The sequence below is a fragment of the Micromesistius poutassou genome (genome assembly GCF_964030765.1).
Source record: "Micromesistius poutassou genome assembly, chromosome: 18".
NCBI classification, from domain to species: domain Eukaryota; kingdom Metazoa; phylum Chordata; class Actinopteri; order Gadiformes; family Gadidae; genus Micromesistius; species Micromesistius poutassou.
The window spans coordinates 9452259-9464758 of NC_140288.1; the positions used below are offsets into that span (position 1 = coordinate 9452259).

The 12500-nt window shown below is 47.3% G+C and overlaps 1 protein-coding gene across 1 annotated transcript in view; it reads right to left on the minus strand.

The window, feature by feature from the left end:
• pcloa (piccolo presynaptic cytomatrix protein a) overlaps nucleotides 1-12500 on the minus strand; it is a gene marked incomplete at both ends in the record, with an annotated part of 52223 nt that overhangs the window by 3442 nt on the left and 36281 nt on the right. Inside the window, 10 exons of the mRNA XM_084483296.1 lie at nucleotides 1016-1204; nucleotides 3693-3939; nucleotides 4183-4254; nucleotides 4999-5092; nucleotides 6868-6894; nucleotides 8432-8562; nucleotides 8801-8851; nucleotides 9796-10001; nucleotides 11105-11169; nucleotides 11735-11843. Coding sequence (XP_084339422.1) covers nucleotides 1016-1204; nucleotides 3693-3939; nucleotides 4183-4254; nucleotides 4999-5092; nucleotides 6868-6894; nucleotides 8432-8562; nucleotides 8801-8851; nucleotides 9796-10001; nucleotides 11105-11169; nucleotides 11735-11843 — 1191 coding nt within the window. The remainder of the gene's footprint in view (nucleotides 1-1015; nucleotides 1205-3692; nucleotides 3940-4182; nucleotides 4255-4998; nucleotides 5093-6867; nucleotides 6895-8431; nucleotides 8563-8800; nucleotides 8852-9795; nucleotides 10002-11104; nucleotides 11170-11734; nucleotides 11844-12500) is intronic.

The following is a 12500-nucleotide window of genomic DNA, read 5'->3' on the forward strand; positions in this document are numbered from 1 at the left end:
AGAGAGAGAGAGAGTCTCAAAACACATAAACATTTCTATTTTAATTAAATAGCCCACAACAACACATCACACACCATTGCAATCATTGTGTGAAGCACTTCAAACTTGAATATGGAAATAAACATAATTACGTTGAATACATTGAGGCATGTGTGATAATCTATACACTACTGATACACATTGAACACAGATAGAGAGCATTTCCATGGAATAGACAGACAGTTCTTGTGAGCGATTGCACGTGAATGTGTACAGAAGAGCGACAAAAGAATCAGATACACCCTGCTGACATGTTAGTTATTCATGTGGCACTGCTGTGTGATTACTGCATATCTAGTTGCTGTCACCAAGTTTGATATTTTAATTAACTTTGTATTAATTCCCTTTTTAAGCCTGTATACTTTTAGGAATCTGTTTACCCGAAAAAAACGTTTTTAAACCGTTTTACATGAATTTGAATGTGGAAAATCATTTTTTTTAGGTGAATCAACTCGTTGACTGTTTTCATCAGAGCTTTCACCTGTTAAATTGCTGCCAAACATTTGGAGAAGGAAGAAGAAGAACATGAATGAGGTGAGAGGTGTGTGTGTGTGTATGACACATTGAAGACAGGAGTTCCTCTTGGGCTGCTCAGCGCGACATCTTTAGCTAGTAACGGTTCAAAGAGGCGCTGTGTTGACATCAACACAGGAGCGGCCATTTTGGAAACGCCTGAGTTTGTGTTGATGAAACGTACGTCAACATAATGGTTTCCCGCTGCTAGCAAACCCAAGTGGAGGTAGCCATTAAGGACCGCGTCTCGCGTCACGGACGTCAGCGAGCGGAGAACACTCTACCTTCCTCCCTCGTTCTGTCTGGACGGATTATCTCTCTCCGACCGACTATCTGTATTGTAGGTGCTTGTCTCCTCACTCGTGTGCGTTAGTACATTTCCACTCTCACTCTCACTCTCTCTCTCGTCCTCCAACAGAGAGAGAGAGAGAGGGGGAGGAGCTTCCCCCATGTGAACGCTCACCTCCAATGGCGTGCGGCCTCTCTTCAGACACGGCCTTCCTAAGGGTCGGGACGCGGCCGTCTGCTCTGCTCCTATTGGCCGACGCCACCAGTGGCAGGGGAGGCAGCCAATCAGGCTGGGCTCTCTGAATGGTGAGCACGCCCACTACACTGTGCCTGTGGTGCCGTAGGGGGAGCGAGCCGCGGGGGCCTGGGCGGCGGCGGTGGAGGTGGAGGAGTCGGTCGGTCGTTGTTTGGGGATTGTTTTGGGAGGGGAGGGCATACGGCCGTTGGGTTCAGAGGTCAAGGGGATGAAGAAGAGGAAGAAGAGGAGGCATGGGGGCAGGGGTGGGGTGGGGGGGAGGGGGCGAGCCAGGAACAAAAGCCATGGCCGAAAAGTCCAGAAGAACAACGGGAGGGGAGGAGGGGAGAGGGCAAGATGGAGACTCAGAGAGTAGAAGTAGTACATCCTCAAAGTTGCAACCAGCTGGATCGGCCAATCACATGCAACCGCAGTGTGCGCAGTGTGCATTAGGCCGCAATTATGTCACAGTGGGGGGGTGGGTGGGGTGGTGGTGGAGGTGGGGTGGGGGCAGCTTCCACATCCTGAGTCTGGAGGTCATCACAACCAATGAGGGGGCAGCAGGGGGGGAGGGGGGGTGGCAGGCTGCATGCAACAGCCATCCTCGTGGAGAGAGGCAGCCTCGTGGAGAAGCCGGTCGATATTCGTTAACGTAAAATAACAATTGAAAAGTAAATCCCTAACAAAATAATAATAATAATTCCAAAAGGGGATAAATGATATCATAAGGGGAGGAGAGGGAGAGCAGCTTTCTTCTGTTTTAATGCTAGGAATGAACAAGCGGTTGTTCAGTTCCCTAGCGAGATGTCTGCCGCGATGCTGCCATCATTAATGTATGTACAAGACAGGTAATCTCTGTTTCTCTCCAAACCAAAAAAGTACACTGATTTGAGACAATTGTCTTTATTTGGTTGTGAACCATAACTTAGTCTTGGACGTCAGTTTGTGGCCTCATTTCACATGTAGCAGGCTGAGAAAAACGTTGTACAGACTATGACTGATTTCAGAGAAACAGGCAGCTTATAAAATGGTTCCCTTCCATCGCAAAACAACATAATTTGTACATCTTCATGCTGTATAGAAAAATGCCACTTTACTTCTAACTTTAATATTAAGTAAAAATTTTAATATTACATTAAATATTTTATTTTTGCTCTTCTTATAAGCACATGCCTCTACGCCTCTGTGGGTGAATTTGAAAGGTTGGACAGACGCAGGGAGACAGCAGTCAGGCAGCGAGCTGGGTCAGCGAGGGCCGACAGCGCGGCAAGGCGACAAGGAGAGGTTCTATACAGAAGAAGAACGGAAGGTGCGGAGACGCACGCCAGGGAGGTGGGAAATTAAGGAAAGCTCAAATAAATCCAAAAGAGGGAATACCGAGGAGGATATAAACAACAGAGGAAGGAGGGAGTGGAGGAGGAGACGGAGCACGTGGCGGCCATGCTTTTATTTGCGTCTTGGTTTGATTGGCTGCGGGCGTTGTGGCTGCTGAGGCTGCTGAGGCTGCTGAGGCTGCTGTTGCTGCGGCTGTTGCTGCCCAAGGGCTTCGCCAGTTGCTACGGCAACGACACCATCCCCGCTGCCTCCGGCCTCCCTCTGCTGTGGGTGTGGGGGGTGGTGTGGGTGGTGGCGGGGGGTGCTTTTGCCGGAGCGCGGGGCCCCGTGGGGTGAGCGTGCGTGGGGGCTGCTGTGGTGGCGGTGGCGGTGCCCGGGGCTGGGGGCCGGGCTCGGGCCCTCGGACAGAGAGGGCTTGGCTGTGCCAGGGCTACTGTGGGGTTTCTCAACAGAGGGAACCTGCGTGTCTAAAACAACCACATTTACCAGGTTACAAAAAAAGATCAATAATAATGTAAAGCTGATTTACTTATTAAATTACTTATTATTTACCGATAGTGAACTGACTGAACTGCAGTGGGTTTACTTGTTTACTTTTAATTGAACACACACTAGCTAGCATGCATTGCTAGCTAGCGTTGCAGCTACTACTTTATTGTCAACGTTCCCTGAATAAACTGAATGATCACAAAAGTCCAAGCACAGACTATCTTTGGTTGTGGCTACGTTGTCAACCTAAACTGGTTTCATCTTCATTAGCGTAGTCAAAGCCTTCCACAGCCCTCATGCCCTTAGCCTGGGTGTTAGCAGCGGGGTTTCGCCAAGGCTAGCCCTGAGCTGCAGCTAGTGGTCAAAGACATGACAAAGCAAAAAGAACAACTACAAGAACGAAGAGAGAGCAAGACAAGCTGAAGCTGGGACGATGGCTGGAGACAAATGCACAGCGCAATGGGTGGAGGGCGGGGGTCAGTAGGAGGGAGAGAGACATTGTGGAGACATTGGAGCAAAGATGGAGAGCGAAAACAGTCAGAGAAAGGTAAGGTAAGATGGAAGGTTGACAGAAGAAAAACAAGAGACCAGAAACAGAAAACACCAGACGAACGAGAGAGAGAGAGAGAGAGAGAGAGAATGAGAGAGAAGAAAAAAGATAAAGACATCAAGAAGAGGAGGAGGAGGAGGGGGTAGTGTTAGTTGGCAGTTAATGGCGGTTTGGTGGTGGTGGAGGCGAGCGAGGTGATGGAGGTGGGTGGAGGGGGTCTGGGTTATCTCGGCTGTCTCCTACCCTTGGCCGGATTGGGGAAGATGCCGTGGCTCCGGCTCTTGCTGACGGAGGTCTTGGGCGAGTCGTGGAGGTCCTGGGTGGAGCCGCCCGTCTTGGGGGAGGCGTGCTGCGAGGAGGGCTTGGAGGAGTGCTGCCGGCTGGAGTGGCCCGACCGCCGGTGGTGCTCCCCGCCCTCGCTCTGCTCCTTCAGGACCAGCCAGCGCGGGACGTTGTCCAGCTGGGCCGTGTTGGACAGGTCGATCAGCACCTGGAGGAGCCGCCACACGGGGGGGGGTTACACGGGAGGTTTACGGAGCCTGTGAGGGGTGTTGATTGGAGACTCTGGGTGTTGTTGTATGAAAACACAGCGTTGTTCCCCTCTACATTCCTACACACGCAACACATTCAGCCAGAAGGATCCTGCAGGATTGGTTCAACTTTAACAGTAATTAGCAGCTTTGACAACATGTTGTGTGTCCTGAGGCGGCGGCGGGCTGTCAGGAGAGCTTACCTCTCCCAGGAAGTCGTTGGATGAGCTTTTGTCGTAGTCCCACACGCTCACTTCTAGCGTCTTCTTCCTCAGCTGTGGCAAACAGGAGAATAAATATTTACAACATGTTTTCTTGGCTCAGTATCACTCGGGGTAATAACAGACATTCTAAAATATTATTTGACAGACACCTTTACCCAGAGCGTCTAAAAGTAGAGTGGAGATGCATTAAGGAGCAGATAATGGTATCTTGTCAAGGATGTCTACAGATGGACTGTGTGGGCATTGGGGTTTGATCAAATAACCTTTAGACTGAGAGTCAAACCCCCTAACCACTAGACCAGGGTCGACAGCCTGCGTCTTCCACCTGAGGATCCCTGAGGCTTTGAAAAGAAAAATATATATATATTTTTTAATGGAAATAAATAATTGCAATTTTTAGATAGAGGTGATACTGTGACACTAAAATAACAAAGAAAAGTGTTTTCATATTTTGTCAACCAAAATAAACTACAAATTTCATAAATGCCACAACTATATGCTATTAGTGATTTTATACATAGTATAACTACATATCAAACATTATATGCTGTGTTATCAATTTTATTTGGTGGGAGAGGGGCCGCAATGTCTCTTTTGATGGTAAAGGTTGCACCCCTGCAATAGACCAACCACTGACCAATAAGAGAATAAAAAAGTGAAATTAAACACAAATACAGGGTTTGCTCGCAAACATATAAGCGCTGCTCTTGCGCATGCATCCACTTGCTAAGATGTCCGTCCATCCGTCCCTCCTGCTCCGTCCCTCCAGCTCCGTCCCTCTGTCCATCCACTCACCTGCTCCAGGTGGATGTTCTTGTAGATGACCGTCTGGTTCCACTCCGGGCTCTGACTCTTGCCCGCGTGTTTGGTCCGCCTCTTGTTCTCAGCACTGCGGCGGGAGAGGGGGGGGGGGGGGGGGGTGACACACAGACACATACACACACACACACAGACAGACAGACACACACACACACACACAAACCCATGAGGCTCCTTCTGAAATGCCGGAGCTCTGAAGAAGTGGGGCGGAGCCAACGACCACGATGCAATGAGCACGGCACACGAGCAAGAGGAGTACGATGTGGAGTAGAGAGGGTGGGGGATGAGTCGGATGCACAGTGTGTTATCGGATGGTACGACACTCAACAACTCACAACACATGGGTCACCGGTGTGGGGACATTTAGGGCGTCATGTACGGTTAGGGTATGATGTTAGACTGGCTTGCTTGGTCGGTTAAGTGTGTGGGAGATTTTGGAAGGAACACAGGCAGGTTTAAGTGGTAGTACATGTATAAGTAGTGTTATGCGTTACATTGTAGTGTCCTGTTACAGTGGTATTTCACACGTTAGTATGCGTTGGTAATGTAATGACATGTGACAGCATGTATTTCATACGTAATAGCATTATGGAACAGCCTGGTTCAAGGTTAGGGGTTAAGGTTAGGGGTTAAGGTTAAGGAGTTAAGAGTTAAGGCTAGGCGAAAAGGCAGGTTCCATACTAGGGTTAGGTATTAGAGTTAGGGTCAGGCTGTTCCATAACGTTATACATATTGATAGATAGTTATTACATACTGTGTTACAGGTTGTTACATTACTAATTACATGTGTAATTGCACTGTGACACTTATGTAAAGTGTTACTTTGTTATGTTACTGATAGAGTAAATAAAAATAATACAAAAGAAAGGTATAGGCTGTAACGGGTGAATTTGGGTTCCCAGATCACTGAGTGAAAGCCTTGGGGAACCCAACTGAAGCTGTAGCATCAGAGATTCTAGATGCAAGTCATTTTAGTTCACTGTTCAAATTCAATGTTTGTTTTTAGTAATTGGTAACACTCTAAGGATCCCAAAACAAACAGGAAACACTACCTAGGGGGCTTAGGGTGTGATGGTTTATAAAAAGGCTAATGCAACACCATCAGCTTCCCTTAGGAAAACAAAGTAGCTGGTTTGGCTAATATGCTATGTCATTTGGCAACAGTGAACTCTGGCACCAGGTTGGCAAATAAAACACTGTAATGTCTGAAGGACAATACCGGTCTCCGATCAAATCATGGTAACTGTCTATTCTGGCTTCACTAAAACACCTGTTGCCAATACATTTTGTCAAATAATTTGTGTCCATTATGCCGAAGAGCTGAGCCTGAAATGAATGTTTACAATGGCAATATAGCACCTTTCTCTTTAGGAATCAGTGAGTGTCATGAACAGAATAACAGTAGTCATTGTCGTACAAGTATTTTACAAAATGTCCCCTGAGTGCTATATTGCTTTTGTTTACATTTGTGACAGGGGTGTTATTTATGGAAAAGTGATTTTGACAAGTTGGTAACAGATGTTTTAATAGAAGCCAGGAGAGACGGTTCTGATGGTCTGATCACCCTGAACGGTACAGTCCCTTAGCGTGTTGAGATGCTGTTCACCCGTCTCAACACAAAGACCAACGCCGCTGTAGCATCTCTGGGAGACAACATGAGGGGGGAAGGGGAGCTAGCCTAGGGAGTAGACTCCAACCAGCAATGTCCTGTTCCGGGTTAAGAAACTGAACTGAACCAAACTCTAACCATCACCAACCAACAACCACATGTCAACAGAACAAATTATAAGAAGGAACGGGACCAAAAGACCAAAGACACTGGAGGTCATAGTGGGCTTCACATACCTGGCATTCTGGACAACCATGACCTGACTGAGGGGGTCCAGCATGCATTCATATAGAAAACAACATACAGAAACAATAGTCAGAGAGGCTCTCGGCCCACTGGGGTCCCGCTGTGCACGTGTGTGTGTGTGTGTGTGTGTGTGTGTGTGTGTGTGTGTGTGTGTGTGTGTGTGTGTGTGTAATGCACTTTATTCTTGTATGTCAGTAGGTTGACAACCCTAAACTAAATGGAAGGATGACTATGAATGAGACTGAGTGTGTGCGTGTGCGTGTGTGTGTGTGTGTGTGTGTGTGTGTGTGTGTGTGTGTGTGTAGGTGAGTGTGTGCACGTGTGTGCGCTACAACAGGAGGGGGTCACCAGCGGGGTGGGGGGGCACCACAACCATTTACATGTGCTTCTTTCAAACACAAACAGTGTGTTCCTACGGGTGGAGCCTGGCAGCGTTACAGCTGCTGCCCGTTCGGCTGGGAGGGTGATTCTGCAATTTTGGTGTGTCTACGTTTGTGCGTGTGCGTCTGAGTGTGTTCATTTTGTAAAATGACTCTGGTAAAAGGACCGCTGGACCTCAGGAGACACCACAGATAAAAGAACCCATAAAGGCACAACACCAGACAGATTGAATCACACGATGATCACGGCAGCACAATGAGGCCGGGGGGCGGGGGGGGTGGGGGGGCGGGGGGGTGAGGGTCGTGTTTCAGGGCTCGATACGAAGAGCCATCGATCCTCGTCCTCTGCCCTGCCACGCCCGCTCTCCCCCAGCAGCGGTTTAGCGCCAAGCAGCCTAATAATATGCAATGTGATTTAAGGTAATGTGCTCCGGAAACGAGGCGCCGAGGGAGATGACCGGTTCCTTAAAATAGAGCAGCTGCTGAAATGATGGCGTTAGATCGATAGGTTTAAAACACATGAGGTACACACGGTTTTGAGGAGGAAGTGGAAGTCAAGGGGCAGGAGAAATGAAAGCATGAATTTTAAACTTGATCCCCTTTTCTCTTAGTCATTGAGTCATCACTGAGTGTTCAGGGCTTAATTATTATTTCAAAGGGTCCCGTATTGAGTAACTTCGCTTAGGTTTGTTTTTTGGTGCAAGCCTGGCTGCAATACAACACAATAGGAGCAAGGTTGCCTGTTGAAAGAAATAACTTCATTACCAAAGAAATGCTTGGCTGGAGCCAGGAAGTAAAGCTGACCTTAAGCCAATGCTAAATCAAAGCGGTGTCATGTCTCAGGTGCTATTTACTGATTACAGGAAGATGCCGCCAGTAGAACAGGAAGTTTTGCAGTTGCAAACAAAGCTTTTAGTTAGGCTAACTTTGAGTCAAACCAGAACGTATACACTTGGTTACTTCACCTGAGCATACGACACCAGTGAGGCTGAGAAAATCTAAAAATACTATTTTATAATGACAAAAATAAACCATCGATATAACCTCAAGTATATACCAGCTGCAATGTCCTGGCAACATTTACTCATTATTTACACTCTGCTCTCTCCCTCCTTCACTCCCTCCCTCTCACTGTCTCTCTCTCTCTCTCTCTCCTGGGTTCACCCAGACTCACCCTCTCCCGGGGAGGAGGTAGACCTTGACGAAGGGGTCTGAGTAGCCGTTGTTGTCCCGCTGGGCGAGGCTGCGCGCCTGCAGCACGTGAACGATCAGGTTCCCCATCTGCTTGTCGTAGTGGATCTGGAGCTGGAACAGGAGAAACGGGCTGACTCTTTGGAACACACAAACATCTGGAGCCGATCACAGGAGAAACAAGCTGACTCTTTGGAACACACAACAAAGTTTGGGTGATTGAATCAGTGGATAGTTATTGGATCCTGGTACATAGTTGTATTCAATATGTATATATATTTGGGGGAGTTCAGCACCCCAGCCCCCCCCCATAATTCAACCACTGGTATTCTCACAGAATGAGGGTGCTTACTTGGATCTCTCCAGAGACCGGTTGGGACTGGATCTTGGTGCCCTCTGCTGTCTGTAAAACACAAAACAACAAACACTGGTTATATTTGAATGTGTTCAAGTAAAACACGTGGGTGGTGAAGTGTATTCCTTTGATTGTATAAATGTTTAATATGTGGTGGATGTTAACCAAAATGGTGGCTTGAAATTTCTACTGTAGAATAGACTAGAATTATTTGAGAAAAGGCTTGAATAGAATATATTAGATTTGAATGGAACTCAGCAACATGGCAACATTCACCCAGTTATTGAGTTTCTAGCGGTCAGATCATTTGTCATTAGATATTTTGCTGACCAGGGTCTTCACCCATCTGCTGACCCTTTAGCTTAGCCGCAGGCAGTTCCAATACACCATCATCATGTACTGCTGGAAGGAGATAAGCTCCATAGAGGTCATGCTATCTTAAGTCAAGGTCAAAGGCTCTGAGGACAGGGTTTGTTTTGGAGGTGAGGGAGGAATCAGTCAGGCTAGGAGCAGACTCAGTTTAGCTGGAGGTTAGCGTTAGCATCGGTGGAAGGAGGACTGCCTTCCACTCTACCTCCACCTCCATCTCCACCTCCCCCTCCACCTTAGTGTGTCAGAGCCAACAGTACTTCTAGAAAAACCTCTAATGAAATGAATGACAACCTCCTCCACCTCTCCGGTATCTACACCCTCCACCCTCCCCCTCTACTGTACCTCCACCCTCCCACCTCCACATCTAATGTACCTCCACCCTCCCCCTCTACTGTACCTCTACCCTCCCACCTCCACCTCTACTGTACCTCCACCCTCCCCCTCCTCCTCTACTGTACCTCCAACCTCCACCCTCCTCCTCCACCTCCACCCTTCTCCTATACACTACCACCCCCTCCACCCTCCCCCTCTACTGTACCTCCCCCTCCACCGTCCACCTCCACCCTCCCCCTTCCCTTCCCCCCTCCCCCTCTACTGTACCTCCCCCTCCCCACCCCCACCTTGCTGCTGTGGCGCTTCTTGCTGACGGAGGGTGACCCGGGCTGGCCGGGGCTGGAGGCGTCGGAGGTGGTGTTGGCCGGGAGGGCGTTGGTGGAGGAGGAGGTGGTGCTGTTGGAGGTGGGCGGGGCCTGCTGCTGCGACACCTTCTGCAGCTCCGCAGCCAGCTGCTTGGGGTCCACACCTGGAGACCGGGGGGGGCGGTCGCCTGCAGGAATACAGCAATATACTGTATATTACATCTTTATATAAATACCTTTACAGATACGTTCTGTATAGATTCAGAAGCACCAGAACGGTTGCATTTTCTTTGTTGTTAAGCATAGGGCTTAATCAATTATTATTAATAATAGATGTAGTGAAAGGTAGTAGTAGAATAAGTAGTAGTAGTAGTAGTGGTAGTGGTAGTAGTAGTAGTAGTAGTAGTAGTAGTAGTAGTGGTAGTAGTAGTAGTAGTAGTAATGGTAGTAGTAGTGGTAGTAATAGTAGTAGTAGTAATAATATTAGTAGTGATTTTAGTAGTAGTAGTAGTAGTAGTAGTAGTGGTAGTAGTAGTAGTAATAGTAGTAGTAGTAATAGTAGTAGTAGTAGTAATAGTAGTAGTGGTAGTATTAGTAGTAATAGTAGTAGTGATTTTAGTAGTAGGAATAGTAGTAGTAGTAGTAGTAGTAGTGGTAGTGGTTGTAGTGGTAGTGGTTTTAGTAGTAGTAGTTGTAGTAAGTAAGAAATGCAGAAAATAAATATTTAGATCATTCAGTTTTTATAGGTATAGTAATATAGTATTTTATAATAATAATGAATAATACTATATCATTATACATATAAAGATGGTGATCAATAGTAGTAGTAATATTGTCATTAGTATTATTATTAACGAGGCACATACACACACACATGAACCCAATCAAAAAGGCCTGACCTGCCACCCTAACACACAGCTTGTTTACAGCTGGAGGGAGAGGGAGAGGGAGAGGAAGAGGAAGAGGAAGAGGAGAGAGGAGGGCCAGTGAGAACACCAGCCCCATGTTCTCAGTGTTATAGATGTGCAGAAATAGGTCACATATATTATACACCAGCAAGGACGAGAGAGGATTCAATGAATCTAAGAAGAGCGGCCATGAAAGATTTAACAGAAGAAATAAAACGAACGACAATCAGAGAACAGCACGAACAGGGGCAACAGACAAGGCCCATGAGAGAGAGAGAGAGAGAGAGAGAGAGAGAGAGAGAGAGAGAGAGAGAGAGAGAGAGAGAGAGAGAGACAGAGAGAGACAGAGAGAGAGAGAGTATATATTGAGTGTCGGCTCTCACCTTTGGGGTGCTCCTGAATGTCCAGGTGCTGAGAGCTGTCTGTGTCAGCAAGCATGTTCAGATCACTGGCCGAGAGACACAGGGAAGTGGGAAAGAGAGAGAGAGAGAGAGAGAGAGAGAGAGAGAGAGAGAGAGAGAGAGAGAGAGAGAGAGAGAGAGAGAGAGAGAGAGAGAGAGAGAGAGAGAGAGAGAGAGAGACAGCAAGATGATAGATGTATAGAGAGTAAGACAGGAGAAAAATATCAATTAAAAAGTTATTTCAATGATAAGGATTGTGCCAAAGTTGAGTACAATAAATGTAACATAAACATCATCATATTGGCCAGTATCAGGAGAATGGTCTGATGAAGTGTCCCAGCCTCACTCTGCTATCAGTGAACTTCACTGAGAAGCTACAGCAACACTGTGTGTGTGTGTGTGTGTGTGTGTGTGTGTGTGTGTGTGTGTGTTCGTGTGAAGGACACAGACACGTTTCAGTGTGTGTGACAGACACACAGAGGGTGAGGTTGGGTTGGGGGAGAGCGGGGGAGAGAGGGGGGACCCAGGACCCAGACAGACACAGAGGGTGAGGTTGAGGGTGAGGTTTGGGGGGAGAGCGGGGGAGAGAGGGGGGGAGAGGAGTGGACCTACAGACGGACACACAGCTCTGCGTCGCTGCCCGGAGGCCCCACCAGCCCCTGCACCTCCTCGTACGTCTTCCCCGTCAGAGGAACGCCGTTCCACTCCAGGACCTGCATTCCTGTACACACACACACACACACACACCAGGGTGAGACAGGTACACAACTGCAACACACACAGGGGTGAGACAGGTAAGTACACAACTGTAACACACACCAGGGTGAGACAGGTACACACCTGTAACACACACGGGGTGAGACAGGTACACAACTCCAGGGAGGTATTTAAACACAGTGAGTGTGTGTTAGTGGCCGATAGCCACGGTAAACCCTTTGTCTGATGCAGTACATCCTAGTACTTGACGAATGTTCCTTTACATCCTGTCACTAGACGGGGTTTTCTCACTACAAAAATACTAATACAAATATCAATAGATAAAAATAGGTGTAAAAGGGGATGGCATTACATTGTTAAGTGGAATAAAAAGGATGGAATTTCAATCTACAAAAAACACACAAAAAACACACACACGACACTCCTATTAAGGTTTGATTCCATGAAGTTCTGAAAGGATCAAAAGAGGTTTATCTCTAAGAGACTCGTTCAAGCACTTTGAACAGCATATTCACTTTGAAGAGTTCTGGCCTCACATGAGAAGAAAGAGTAAAATCCCTGCAATCAGAACTAGCTTTGTTTCAAACAGGACACTATTTTATTTATAAGAAAATAAGCCACATCTTGGCAAAATATTTTCTGTATTATACAAATTTAAATC